Raw genomic sequence first — 13,592 nt, 5'->3', positions numbered from 1 at the left:
AACATTTAAGTACTTTTAAAGTACTCAATAATATAGCTATTACTTTGTTGTGGGGATCATAAAGTGCCACCTTAAAATGACTAAGAAATACTAGTAACATATGAACTCTAGATGGGTGGTGGCAAGAGGTATTTGTTTTATTGTTATTCATTATACCTTACCAACCTGTTGCCACGTCAATTCTGACTCATAGCAACCCTATGGGATGTGGCAGAACTGTCCCATAGGGTTTCCAAGGCTGTAATCTTTACAGAAGCAGACTGCCACATCTTTCTCCAATGGAGCAATTAGTGGTTCAAACTGCCAACCTTTCAGTTAGCAGCTGAGCACTTAACCATTGTGCCACCAGAGCTCCTATGTTATAAATATCCTGTTGAATGTGAACAATATTTAATAAATATAAAGTAAAGATTAAGATGAAGGGAGGCATGGCTAATAATCTGTGTATATGGAGGTGGGATACTGACCAAGAGTCACAGGAGAAGTGTCTAAATGAAAAGCTACTGTCACCTAGGGACTCATCAAGCCTCACGCAGCACTCCAACATGTGCACTTGCCAAAGCTCCTGTTCCTCCTTTAGATATTAATTTTTTTTTTTTTTATAGGAGATGGAGAGAGGTGGCAGGGACTCTCCAGGTATTGAACAGCAGCCAGGAGTTAAGAGTCAGAGGCACACACAAGGTGAGAGGTATGGTATCACCTTGCAAAAAAGCAGTTTGGCCCTTCTTTTCAGTTCTTTTGAACCGTATCAACACCTGAGGCTAATGAGTGGGGGCTGACCCCACCAAGAGGGACTTGGAGGCCAATGCTGACTAAATCTTATGAGGCATGTTTCAATCTATCATGGCCATGTACTGAGGCTGATAAGAACCCTGAACCCTGAGGCTCAGATGGAGCTTCCTGGTTGGTGATGATGCACAGAAGAGGGTAGTGGATCCCCTCGTGGGGACACGGAAGATTCATACTGTGAGCCCTCCCCAACCTCACCCTATGTGTCTCTTCATTTGTATCTTTTTTGGCTGTAATAAAGTTTCAGCTGTAAGGATGGTATATTCTCTGTGAGATTATGAGTCGTTCCAGAGAATTAATGAACCCAGAGGGGCAGTGAGAGCTAGAAAGGCACTTGTGTCTGCCTATGTGGCAGTCTGAGAGAAGGTGTCCTTCTAAAGTGTGAGCTCTGACCTAGCTCTGGGTAGCTGGGGCTGAGAGTACACTACATTAGCAGCTAGTGATGAGGGTGGTGAAGTGGGAACGTGAGGACAGGATCCATTTCCACACTTCAGAAATTGGATTCTGCTGATCCTTACCACACAGCAGCAATGAAGGTGAGATTTGTCCATTGTGCCCTTGGTTTAGTGCACAAGGGCTGGCAGATGAAGGACAAGGCCAAATTCAATCAGGTTATGAATGAGAAAAAGGGTGGGGAGAAGCAGATGGCAGCAGTTATGTTAGGCATTAGTTAAAGTAAAACAAATCCCAAATTAGGAAAGTGACTGACATCTGGCTTAGTCCAGACAAGCACTTAAGGGCAAAGTACAAGGCAGACAGAGGTGATAGGTCACCAAAGAGAGAGAGAGCTCCAGGTCATTGAGTCGGAAAAGAAGTATCCATGTCAGTGACTGAAAACAGGCAGCCAACTCTGTATATTCAAAACTGGTTGGCTCTGAACTCTCTCAAGAATTCTACTTGTTAAAGGGTCTTGTTTCTGAGCATATTCCCTTTGAGGTCAAGGAATCATCCTAATTCCTTTGGGAGTTTTCAGTCTCTGAATAAGAAGGAAAGGCTGTGCCTTTTGATCTATTTAGGGCTTTTTGATAGGAATTTATGAGTGGACAGAGTAGATGATAAATCTTATGAAGGCCTTCTCTCCAGAACAGAAAACTGAGCCAAGAACAGGGAAGGTCCTGACACTAGGGGTAAAAATGGGAAAAAATTAACAAACTTTGAAAATAGTTCAAACCCAGCTTATCACAGTCCCTAAGAATGAACCTCAAAAAACAAAAAGAAAACAAAAAAAAAAACTGTGAAAAATAGGTTTTCAGCCAATTAAATCATAAAGAAAATAAAACAAATCAAATGCCATTTATTTGAATGAATGACCAACTCAGTCAAACTTGGTAATGCTACAGGCAAACTCTATGGCTATAACTAACATCTCTGTCCTGCAGGCACATAAACATTCCTCCCTCCAAAGACATCTTTCAAAAACTGAATGTGAGTTGAGATAGCTTAATGTTTTGGCTCATTCTGATTAAGTGGGTGGGAGTTAACCTGACACTTCAAAAAACTAAAGCTCAGTGTCTGTTCTCATGAAACAATGTCCATTATAAAAACAAGAGTGTTTATAATTCTTCCTGCCTGCATCGCCCAAGAACTCTATCTTTCAGGACGTCGTTGTTCTTGTTAGGCGCTGTCGAGTTACTTCCAACTCGTAGCAGCCCCACGTATAACAGAACGAAATGTTGCCCGGTCCTGTGTCATCCTTACAGTAGTAGGTATGTCTGGGCCCACTGTTGCAGCCAATAATAAAAAAAAAACTTTTTTTCAGGATAAAGAGATTTATTTCAGCACCATTCTCAACATCACACCACAGTAAAAAGCTTCTGATAATATGAAGACTAAAAGATCAGAGATACAGAAAAGCTACTAACAATTTCCTAATAAACAGAGATATTTTAAAATAATAACTATAAACTAAGAAGCCCTGGATAGACAAATAAATCCTAACTAGTAGAAGGGACAGAGGATAGGGGATACTGGGGAAGGGGTAAAATCTGATGAGCAAGAATCACGGCTCTATAAGGGCAAGGACCGTGCTTCTCTTGTTGATCACTGTGTCAGAGATGCTTAGGAGACCGCCCAGCACACAGCTGACATGCCATAAATATTTGCTAATTAATAAACAACTGAATTCTCTATAAATAAATTGCAATGCCTTTAAAAACAAAAAAACCAAACCCAGTGCCATTGAGTTGATTCCGACTCACAGAGACCCTACAGGACAGAGTAGAACTGCCCCATAGAGTTTCCAAGGAGCACCTGGTGGATTCAAACTGCCAACCCTTTGGTTAACAGCTGTAGCACTTAACCACTATGCCACCAGGGTTTCCAATGCCTTTTAGCTACACCTATTTTATTTTTCCAACATTTTATTATGAAAATACTTAGAGTGAAATGTTTAAAGAACTACACAGTGAATACCCATATACCTGCCACCTTGTTTCCATAATTAACCTTTTACTATACTTGTTCCATCACACATATATCCAGCAATCCTTTCTTCTATTTACCCATCAATCCATCTGATTTTTAAAGCATTTCAAAGTAAGTTACAAACATCAGTGTACTTCAATCCTAAACAATTTAGCATCCATATGATCTGCAGTTAGAGATCAATATTTGTCTTATAGCTCCCCTCCACTTTTTGGGGGAGGAGGTAAAATTTACATACAGTGAAATATCCAAGTCTTCATTATTCATTTGATGAGTTTTGACAAATGTGCAGAACTATGTAATAAAAACTTTATGTATAAAACATTAGAATCACCTCAGAAGGTTCTCGTGCCCATTCCCAGTCAATTCCACCCTTATGCCCCTAGAGGCAGCCACTGCTCTGAATTTTCTCACTATATGTTTCAGAACTTCATAAAAGTGGAATCATACAGTATGAACTCTTTTGTGTAAGGCTTCTTTCATTCAACATGTTTTTGAGATGCCTCCATGTTTGTATCCGTATTCACATTCCTTTTATCGCTGAGCAGTAGTCCATTGTGTGAATAATCCACAGTTTATCTGTTCTCATGTTGTTGGACACCTAGGCTATTTCTAGTTTGGAAGTATTATGAATGTAAGCTAAATAAAGATAATACATGATGACTGTCTCTGAATGCTTCTGCATTCAATAAATAGTAATATATATCTACTAGAAAAGAGCAGATTCTAGTTTTCATTTACTTACATCTCTACAGAAAAACCTGTACTGATGGCAAAATAAAACCAATGCAAACAAATGGAAAAAGGACAAACCCATTGACCTTTAAATATTCTTTTAAACCTTTAATATTCTTTTAAATATTCTTTTAAACCTTTAATATTCTTTTAAATATTCTTTTAAAGGTTCTTTTGTCTTTTAATTTTCAGACTGATTGCATTATACTCTAGGAGGTATATTTCTTGACCACAAACTGGAAAAAACCTTAAGTGTGATTTGCATTTGGAGTTAAGCTACAAACTTGACTTCTCTCAACTTCTCCCTTAATTAAATGACAAGCGTAATGTTTTCCTCCTTTAAAGAAAAACTTAGATGTATACTCCAAAGGGCGTGGATGAGAAGCCAAGTTTGTTTTAAATAATTCTTAAAGGCAAAACAAAAAGCTACATACAAAAGATTTCTTTATTAGCATTGTCATTTTTGTTTTTTAAAGAGGCATGTGCATCTATGCCTCAAACTCTCTATTACCAGAATATATACTTATGTTTAGGTTCAAGAGTTTTTGTTGTGTTCCAGTCTTCATTTAGGCAAAGCCATCCTAGCCCTCCCTCTAAGACTCTTTCTCTCCTCGGACAAAATGAAGAGTGACAGATATTTTGCACACTTCTAGTTCTGTGGCAAACTGGAAGCAGGCTCTGCTCAGTCGCCTAAGGTATAAAGCTGTACACACCAGGAAGTCAAGGCCAAAAAACAAACTCTTATTTGAATCTAACATGACAGTAGTTTGACATCTTGTTAAAACACTGGTAACTCTCCCCCAGCCAAACAAGAATACCGTTATCATTAGCTGAAAAGTATGTCTATAGCTTTAATAAAGTAAATCCCAACCTTAGTTTGTAAAAACTGGCTACAAAATAGTGGTTCAATAGAAAACATTTTTATGTTATTATTCAAGCTCAGCCAAACTAAAAATGGTTATATAAAGTATCATGTTTAATCTGTGCATGGTCATACATTATGCTCATGGAAATAATTTCTCAACCTTTAAAAATCAGTTACCGTGTTCTTCCTGTCAATAAGCTTCTTCTTGGATTTCCCCTACAGAAGTAGAAAGGACAACTGAGTTAGAGAATGCTATCCAAGTATTCTTTTGAGTTCACACATACACTCTTGAAAATTTTACTGCTAAGGTTCCGCATTTTCGAGAAGAGGCAGAGAGATGCGCTGAAAACATTCTCAGAGAAAAGGAGAGTACTTTAGGAGCTTGAAAAAGGCTCAAGACAAAACAAAAGGACAAATGAAACCTAGAAAATTATCACTTAACAATTACTTGCGTATCTATTTACAAAGCAAATCACACTTATTTCTCACAACCACCATGTGAAGGTCATTATTAGCCCCATTACACAAAGGAAGAAGCAGGACAAGATGCTCAGGGTCACAGCTTAAAAAGTTAAACTGGAACCCAGGACTCGGGTCTCAGATTCAGTGCTCTTTCCACTTTTATGGAAATGTACTAGAGAAAAAGATCAATCTCAGTTCTCATGGGGTTCAAAAAGGATGTTGGTCAGAAATAGATTTTCCACAGTTTTAAAAAAAAAAAAACTCAAGAGATGATCTCCATTGTCTCTAAACTACGATTGGGATTTAACCTCAGGAACTAAGCACCATTGGTGTTTAAATTGGCTTTTGTTTCTCCTTTAAAACTTCCATCCTCATTCAATTTCATTTAATTTAACACTCAATTATTATTTTTTTTTTTTCCGGTTTTCCCCACTTTTACTCATATTCATTTGTGTATGTGCATATTGATTGGTCTTAGGTACCATCGAATCGGTTCCAACTCATAGCAACCCTGTGTATAACAGAATGAAACACTGCCCAGTCCTGTGCCATCCTCACAATCATAGGTATATTTGAGCCCATTGTTGCAGCCACTGTGTCAATACATATTGTTGAGGGTCTTTCTTTCTCGCTGACCTTCTACTTTACTAAGCATGATGTCCTTCTCCAGCACTGCTTCTTCCTGATAACATGTCCAAAGCAAGTAAGACTAAGTCTTGCCATCCTTGCTTCTAAGGAACATTTTGGCTATACTTCTTCCAAGACAAACTTGTTCATTCTTCTGGTAATTCATGGTACATTCAATATTCTTTGCCAACACCATAATTCAAATCCATCAATTCTTCTTCAGTCTTCCCTATTCATTGGACACACTTTTTGCATGCATATGATGTGAATGAAAATACCATGTTTGGGTCAGGTGCACCTTAGTCCTGAAAGTGACAACTTTACTTTTTAACATTTTAAAGAGGTCTTTTGTTGCAGATTTGCTCAATGCAACATGTCATTCGATTACCTGATTGCAGCATCCATGGGTGTTGGCTGTGGACCCAAGTGAAATGAAATCCTTGACAACTTCAATCTTTTCTCCATTTATCATGATGTTGCTTATTGGCCCAGTTGTGAGGATTTTTGTTTTCTTTATGTTGAGATGTAATCCATACTGAAGACTGTAGTCTCTGATCCTCATCAGTGCTTCAAGTCTTCTTCACTTTCAGCAAGCAAGGTTGTGTCACCTGCATATTGCAGATTGTTAATGAGTCTTCACCCAGTCGTGATGTCATGTTCTTCATACAGTCCAGCTTCTTGGATTATTTGGTCAGCATACAGATTGAATAAATATGGAGAAAGGATACAACCCTGACACCCACCTTTTCTGATTTTAAACCAAGCAGTATCCTGTGTTCTATTCCAACAACTGCCTCTTGGTGTATGTAAAGGTTGCATATAAGCACAATTAAATGTTCTAGATTGACCATCCTTTGCAGTGTTGTGCACAATCTCTGATCCACACAGTCGAATGGCTTTGCATAATCAATAAAACACAGGTAAACATCTTTCTGGTATTCTCTGCTTTCAGCCAAGATCCATCTAATATCAGCATTGATCTCCCTCATTCCATGTTCTCTTCTGAATCCAGCTTGAATTTCTGGCAGGTCCCTGTCCATGTACAGGTGCAGCCATTTTTAAATTATCTTCCACAAAATCTTTCTTGCATGTGATATTAACAATATTGTTTGATGATTTCTGGATTTGGTTGGCTCACCTTTCTTTGGAATGAGCACAGATATGGATTTTATCCAGTCGGTTGACCAGGTAGCTGTCTTCCAAATATGTTGGCAGAGATGAGTGGGTGCTTCCAGCATTGCATCTGTTTGCTGAAGCATCTCAATTGCTATCCCATCTATTCCTGGAACCTTGTTTTTGGCCAATGCAGGTCGATCTTCTTCCTTCAGTACCACTGGTTCTTGATCATATGCTATCTCTTGAAATGGTGGAACATCGGCCAATTCTTTTTGGTACAGTGACTCTGTGTATTCCTTTCATCTTTTAATGCTTCCTGCATCATTCTATTTTTATGTGTAAGTACATTCAAAGATTTCTTTCATTAAGAACAACACAATGTAATTACTAAATCCACAGAGTAATTACCATAAATTTGCATAGAGAAATTGGAAATCCATATTATTTCCTGACAACAGATCATGAAATTCCAAGAAATGGCTGAAACCCAGGTATCTGTTTTAAGAATGCTTCAAAAAAGCACACATCCTAAAAATAATATAATTTCTCTGAATAATTAGGATGTCTCACTTTGATAAACAATTACTGAATTGTACTGCAGTAAGGTCTCAGGGACTATAAGTAAGTGGGACTAAGTAATCCCTGATTATTGTGCTATTTGAATTTCAATGTCTATTTTCCACTTTCCTCTATTTCCCCTTATATTCAGAAAATATCAGTTGTCATTTCTTACAAGACTCAGTGTATTTATTTTGGTGAATTTCCTCCCCTCCACCTTTCCTAATCTGGTGATTGTAATCTCTTCTCATCAAGAAAAACACACACACATGCACACACAACAGGTCATCATGTCTGTGAAAACTATATCTACAGTAAGAAGACTGAGTAAGGGCTTTCCTTTATGAAGAATAACGTTTAGGGTGACTGCTGAGATGGCTTAAAGATATTTATGGCTTAATTTTTGGCTTTTGGAAATTTTACAAAGTGCTGAGAGTTAATGACAAACCCTGGCAAAATGAGGTATTATATCGGGTTTTCTGCAAGGCTCTTTCTATCAGAGATTTTACTTTTACAAAGCCTCTCCCCTCCTTTTTCACGTACTTTCTCCTGACCTTGTCATACAGTCCTAGCTAGTTTATGAGATTAGCAAGTCCCCACCTGTCCTGGAAGAGACGTGTTGCCAGCATATAGTTCATGGAGGTTTTGTGTTCAAGGTAGGACCTGAAAGACAAAGAGAGAAACTGGTTTCCTTCAGCTCAGTTCAGGAGGAAAACCATGAATCCAGCACTGATGTGACAGGTTACCCAGAAAACTCTGTTTCTAAACATGTGTGGCAAAGGAGGAGAGAGTTACTCAAATTAAGTTCATAAAACACTGGAGTAGCAGCAGGTAGGATAAAAGAAATAGAAGACTCAACTTAGAAAATAAAAAGACAAAGCAGGGCTTCTTGGATTAATAAAAAATATATACTAAATTCAGCATATAAAGTAGAAAAATAAAAACAAAACCTCAACCAGAAAGCCATGTATAGCTGGGGGAAAGAGGTTAAATGAAGCTGGAAACAGGAATCCACAAAGGCCATGAAGATGCAGAGAGGAAACTGTTTAAATCCCGTTATTCTTCAGCTTTCTTCCTAGCCTTTGTCTTGCTTACTTTGGACACATCACCAGGAAAAACCAATCACTACAAAAGGACATCATGTTTGGTAAAGTCAGTGAAAATGAGGCAAACCCTCAAGGAGATGAACTGACCCATAGCCGCATCAGTGGGCTCAAACATATCAAAGATCACAGAGATGGTGCAGAACCAGGCAACATTTCCTTCTGTTACACATAAGATCGCCTTGAGTCAGAGCTGAGTCGACAGTAACTATCAACAACACTTCTCAGTTCAAGGGCATTCAATGGCTCCCTAATGTCTACTGCAGGAGGCACATGCGTCTCTTCTAAACTTTCAGTGTCGGATAATCTGTACCAACAATTCATTCGCACTTTCTCCTCAGAGTTCCCCAACATGGATCCTGCAGTACAGCCAGAGAAGTGTCCTTATAGTCCTCCCATACCATACCTCCCACTAATCGTTTCCCTCTATTGGGTACCTTTTCCTCACCCTCTCTACTCACCCATAATCTATCATATCTAGCCATGGTGGCCCAGTGGTTAATTGCTCAGCTGCTAACAGAACAGTCAGCAGTTGGACCCCACCAGCTGCTCTGTGGGAGAAACATGTGGCAGTCTGATTCCGTGAAGATTATAGCCTTGGAAACCCTATAGGGAAGACCTACCCTGTCCTATAGGGCAGCTATGAGTCAGAATCGACTTGACAGTAATGGATTTGGTTTTGTTTTATCCTTCAAGAAGCAGTTCAAGTCCACCCTGCAGTGTGAAGCCTTCCCTCATATGAACGCTCCAAGACTGAAGAGAAGGCATCCTTGTCTGAACTGCCCTAGTCTTTACTGCATGCCTGAGGCGCCTGTCATATGCTGCCTGACGGTACATTTTTCTCTTTTAGGAAAGCAGCGTGAGGCAGTGGGGAAAAAAAAAAACAGGACATAGAATATCTGAATGAAGTACTAGTGTGCGATCTTGGGCAAGTCATATGACTTTACTGAGTCTTCATTTTCTTATCATTAACGATAAGCGCTGATGTTCACAAAGTACATTTTAATTACAAACAGCAACACAAATATATACTATTTTTATCGTATATATAGTTTCTCTGTAATCATACTTCTTGTTGTTGTTAGATGCTATGTAGTCGGTTCCGCCTCAGAACGACCCTGTGTACAACAAAACGGAACGCTGCCCGGTCCTGCACCATCCTCACAATCGTTGTTATGCTTGAGCCCATTGTTGCCACCAGTGTGTCAATCCATCTCATTGAAGGTCTCCTCTTTTTCACTGACCCTCTAGTTTACCAAGCACCATGTCCTCCTCTAGGGACTGGTCCCTCCAGATAACAAGTCCAAAGTACGTGAGACAGTCTTGCCATCCTTGCTTCCAAGGAGCATACCGGCTGTACTTCTTCCAAGACAGATTTGTTCATTCTTCTGCAGTCCATGGTATGTATATTCAATATTCTTCACCAACACCATAATTCAAAGGCATCAATTCTTCTTTGGTCCTCCTTACTCACATTCATATCAGGTGACTGCAAATACCATGGCTTGGGTCAGGTGTACCTTAGTCCTCAAAGTGACATCTTTATTTTTTAATACTTTAAAGAGGTCTTTTGCAGCACATTTTCCCAATGCAATATGTTCTCAGATTTCTTGACTGCTGCTTCATGGGTGTTGATGGTGGATCGAAGTAAGATGAAATCCTTGACAATTTCAATCTTTTCTCCATTTACCATGATGATGTTTATGGTCCAGTTGTGAGAATTTTTGTTTTCTTCATGCTGAGGTATAATCCACACTGAAGGCTGTGGTCTTTGATCTTCATCAGTAAGTGCTTCAAGTCCTCTTCACTTTCAGCATTCATATATCCCTTTTATACTGCTAACTCTCAAAGGGCAGGGATTCCATCTAATATTTATTTTATACTCCAAGGTACCACACATAGTGATAGATACTTCATTGGTACATAGTAAATATGTATTAACAAAATGACATACTTGTTACTAGGTAAAAACATCTTCCCCACACTAAGTGAAGGCAGTTCCATTAGTTCAATATTCTTGGCCTCTTTCTGGCTCTTTTCTCAGAATGCCCCAGGAAAGACTTATCTGATTAATAATTTAGGAAAAACAAACAGAACATGCTCCAATGAACATCTCTCTTCTTTCTCTTGGGAAACAATTTTCCCTCAGAAAGAACACATCTTCTGCTGCTTCTCCAGGGCCAGGCGCTCCCCCAACATGGCTCAGCCAACCTTGCCTATAAATGACCATGTGAGTCTCTATCAGAAGTGCATTTGCCTGCAGCTAGATTATCACCAGGTCTCCCAACCTGACTTTGTCAGTAATAAAGACAATTATTATGGTCTCCATCTGTCTTATTCCTTGTCTTATTTCTCAAGTGGTTCAGAACTAAACCCATAAAAAAAGGTATCTTTATTGGGCTCCCCTAAAAGCCGTCGGTAAAAGCCCTGGAAACCCTGGTGGCCTAGCGGTTAAGAGCTACAGCTACTAACCAAAAGGTCAGCAGTTCGAATTCACCAGGTGCTCCTTGGAAACCCTGTGCGGCAGTTCTACTCTGTCCTAGAGGGTCCCTATGAGTCAGAATGGACTCAATGGCAGTGGGTTTAAAAAGCCCTGGTGGTACAATGGTTAAAAGCTTCGTTGCGAACCAAAAGGTTGGCAGTTCAAATCCACCAGCTGCTACTTGGAAAACCTATGCAGCAGTCCTATAAGGTCCCTTTGAGTCGGAATCGACTAGATGGCAGTGGGTTTGGTTTTTTTTTTTTTTTTAAAGGCCTCAGAACTCAAATTAAGGCCCTGTCTCTTGAAAACACTCAAAAGTGCAGCATTCTACTTTCATTCATTAAAAGATTTTTTTCTAGGAAGTGCAAAAAAATCAAATTCTTAAATAAAAAAAAACCTCCCATTTAGTTAGGAAGAAAATCCAAGCTCTATCTTTCTATTGAACGTGCAGGTCTTTATAAGACAATGTTCTGCTGCTATTCATAAGGTTTGCACCAGCTAAATGCTTTTCAGAAGTAAACTGCTGGGTCCTTCTTCCTGGTCTGTCTTAGTCTGGAAGCTCAGCTGAAACCTGTCCTCCATGGGTGACCCTGCTGGTATCTGAAAACTGGTGGCATAGCGTCCAGCATCACAGCAACACGCAAGCCCCCAGAGTACGACAAACTGACAGACACGTGGGGGACTGGACTATATGAAGAAGAACGGAACATCAGGATTGGAGGAAGACTCATTAACAACCTGCGTTATACAGAGGACACAACCTTCCTTGTTGAAAGTGAAAAGGACTTGAAGTACTTACTAATAAAGATCAAAGACCACAGCCTTCAGTATGGATTGCACCTCAACATAAAGAAAACAAAAATCCTCACAACTGTACCAATGAGCAACATCATGATAAACGGAGAAAAGACTGAAGTTGTCAAGGATTTCATTTCACTTGGATCCACAATCAACAGCCATGGAAGCTGCAGTCAAGAAATCAAACGATGTATTGCATTGGGTAAATCTGCTGCAAAAGGACCTCTTTTAAGTGTTGAAAAGTAAAGATGTCACCTTGAAGACTAAGGTGTGCCTGACTCAAGCCATGGTATTTTCAATCACATCATATGCATGTGAAAGCTGGACAATGAATAGGGAAGACCAAAGAAGAAATGATGCCTTTGAATTGCGATGTTGGTGAAGAATATTGAATGTACTATGGACTGCCAAAAGCACAAACAAATCTGGCTTGGAGGAAGTACAACCAGAATGCTCCTTAGAAGCAAGGACGGCGAGACTGGGTCTTACACGCTTTGGACATGTTGTCAGGGTGCTTGGCAGAGTACAGGGTCAGCGGAAAAGAGGAAGACCCTCAACGAGGTGGATTGACACAGTGGCTGCAACAATGAGCTCAAGCATAACAGCGATTGTAAGGATGGCTCAGGACCGGGCAGTGTTTCGTTCTGTTGTGCATGGGGTCGCTATGAGTCGGAACTGATTCCATGGCACCCAACAACAAGTGGACAGAATCGTTCTCAAGACAAAAGGAAGATTTTTCTAGGAACAGCTGGGTTTTCAAAACAAAACAAAAAAGCAAACAAAAAACAAATTACTCTAAGTTTCAGCTCTGTCCCTAGAGCCACTGCACACTCATATTCCAGCTAGGTCAAAAGCCAGGCCACCAGAAGAAGAAAAGCACAGGGCCTATAAACAAGTAGAGATTCTCAACCTTATTAATTATCAGATAAACACAAATTAATTTGTGTCCAGCTTCTTTTACTCACCGTAACTTTTTTTTTTTTTTAATTTCTATTGTGCTTTAACTGAAAGTTTGCAAATCAAGTCAGTCTCTCATACAAAAATTTATATACACCGTGCTATATACTCCTCAACGGCACTGGGTTGTTTTTTTTTTATATACTCCTAGTGGTTCTATCCCTAATGAGACAGCACACTCCTTCCCTCCACTGTCCATTCGGCCAGCTTCTGCCCCCTCTGCCCTCTCATCTCCCCTCCAGACAGAAGCTGCCTATATAGTTTCATGTGTCTACTTGGCCCAAGAAGCTCACTTCTCATCAGTATCATTTTCTATCCCATACTACAGTCCAATACCTGTCTGAAGAGTTGCCTTTGGGAATGGTGCCCATTTTGGGCTAACAGAAGGTCTAAGGACCATGACCTCCGGGGTCCTTCTAGTCTGTCAGACCATTAAGTCTGGTCTTATGAGAATTTGGGGTCTGCATCCCACTGCTCTCCTGCTCCCTCAGGGGTTCTCTGTTGTGTTCCCTGTCACAGCAGTCATCAGTTGTAGCCAGGCACCATCTAGTTCTTCTGGTCTAAGGCTAATGTAGTGTCTGGTTTATGTGGCCCTTTCTATCTCTTGGGCTTATAATTACCTTGTGTCTTTGGTGTTCCTTATTCTCCTTTGCTCCACGTGGGTTGAGACCAACTG

At 39.9% G+C, this 13,592-nt stretch overlaps 1 protein-coding gene across 9 annotated transcripts in view; it reads right to left on the bottom strand.

The window, feature by feature from the left end:
- Nucleotides 1-13,592, bottom strand: part of TTLL5 (tubulin tyrosine ligase like 5) — a 333,039-nt gene that overhangs the window by 196,878 nt on the left and 122,569 nt on the right. For all 9 annotated transcript variants that reach the window (XM_049898665.1, XM_049898667.1, XM_049898666.1 and 6 more), the window contains 2 exons: nucleotides 8,177-8,239; nucleotides 4,991-5,029 (listed from right to left, as the gene is read on the bottom strand). In XM_049898665.1, the coding sequence (XP_049754622.1) occupies nucleotides 4,991-5,029; nucleotides 8,177-8,239 (102 nt within the window). The remainder of the gene's footprint in view (nucleotides 1-4,990; nucleotides 5,030-8,176; nucleotides 8,240-13,592) is intronic.

The sequence above is a fragment of the Elephas maximus genome, chromosome 10 (assembly GCF_024166365.1).
Source record: "Elephas maximus indicus isolate mEleMax1 chromosome 10, mEleMax1 primary haplotype, whole genome shotgun sequence".
NCBI lineage: Eukaryota > Metazoa > Chordata > Mammalia > Proboscidea > Elephantidae > Elephas > Elephas maximus.
Note: the sequence above shows the minus strand (reverse complement) of the source record. Positions and strands in the feature narration are given on the sequence as shown.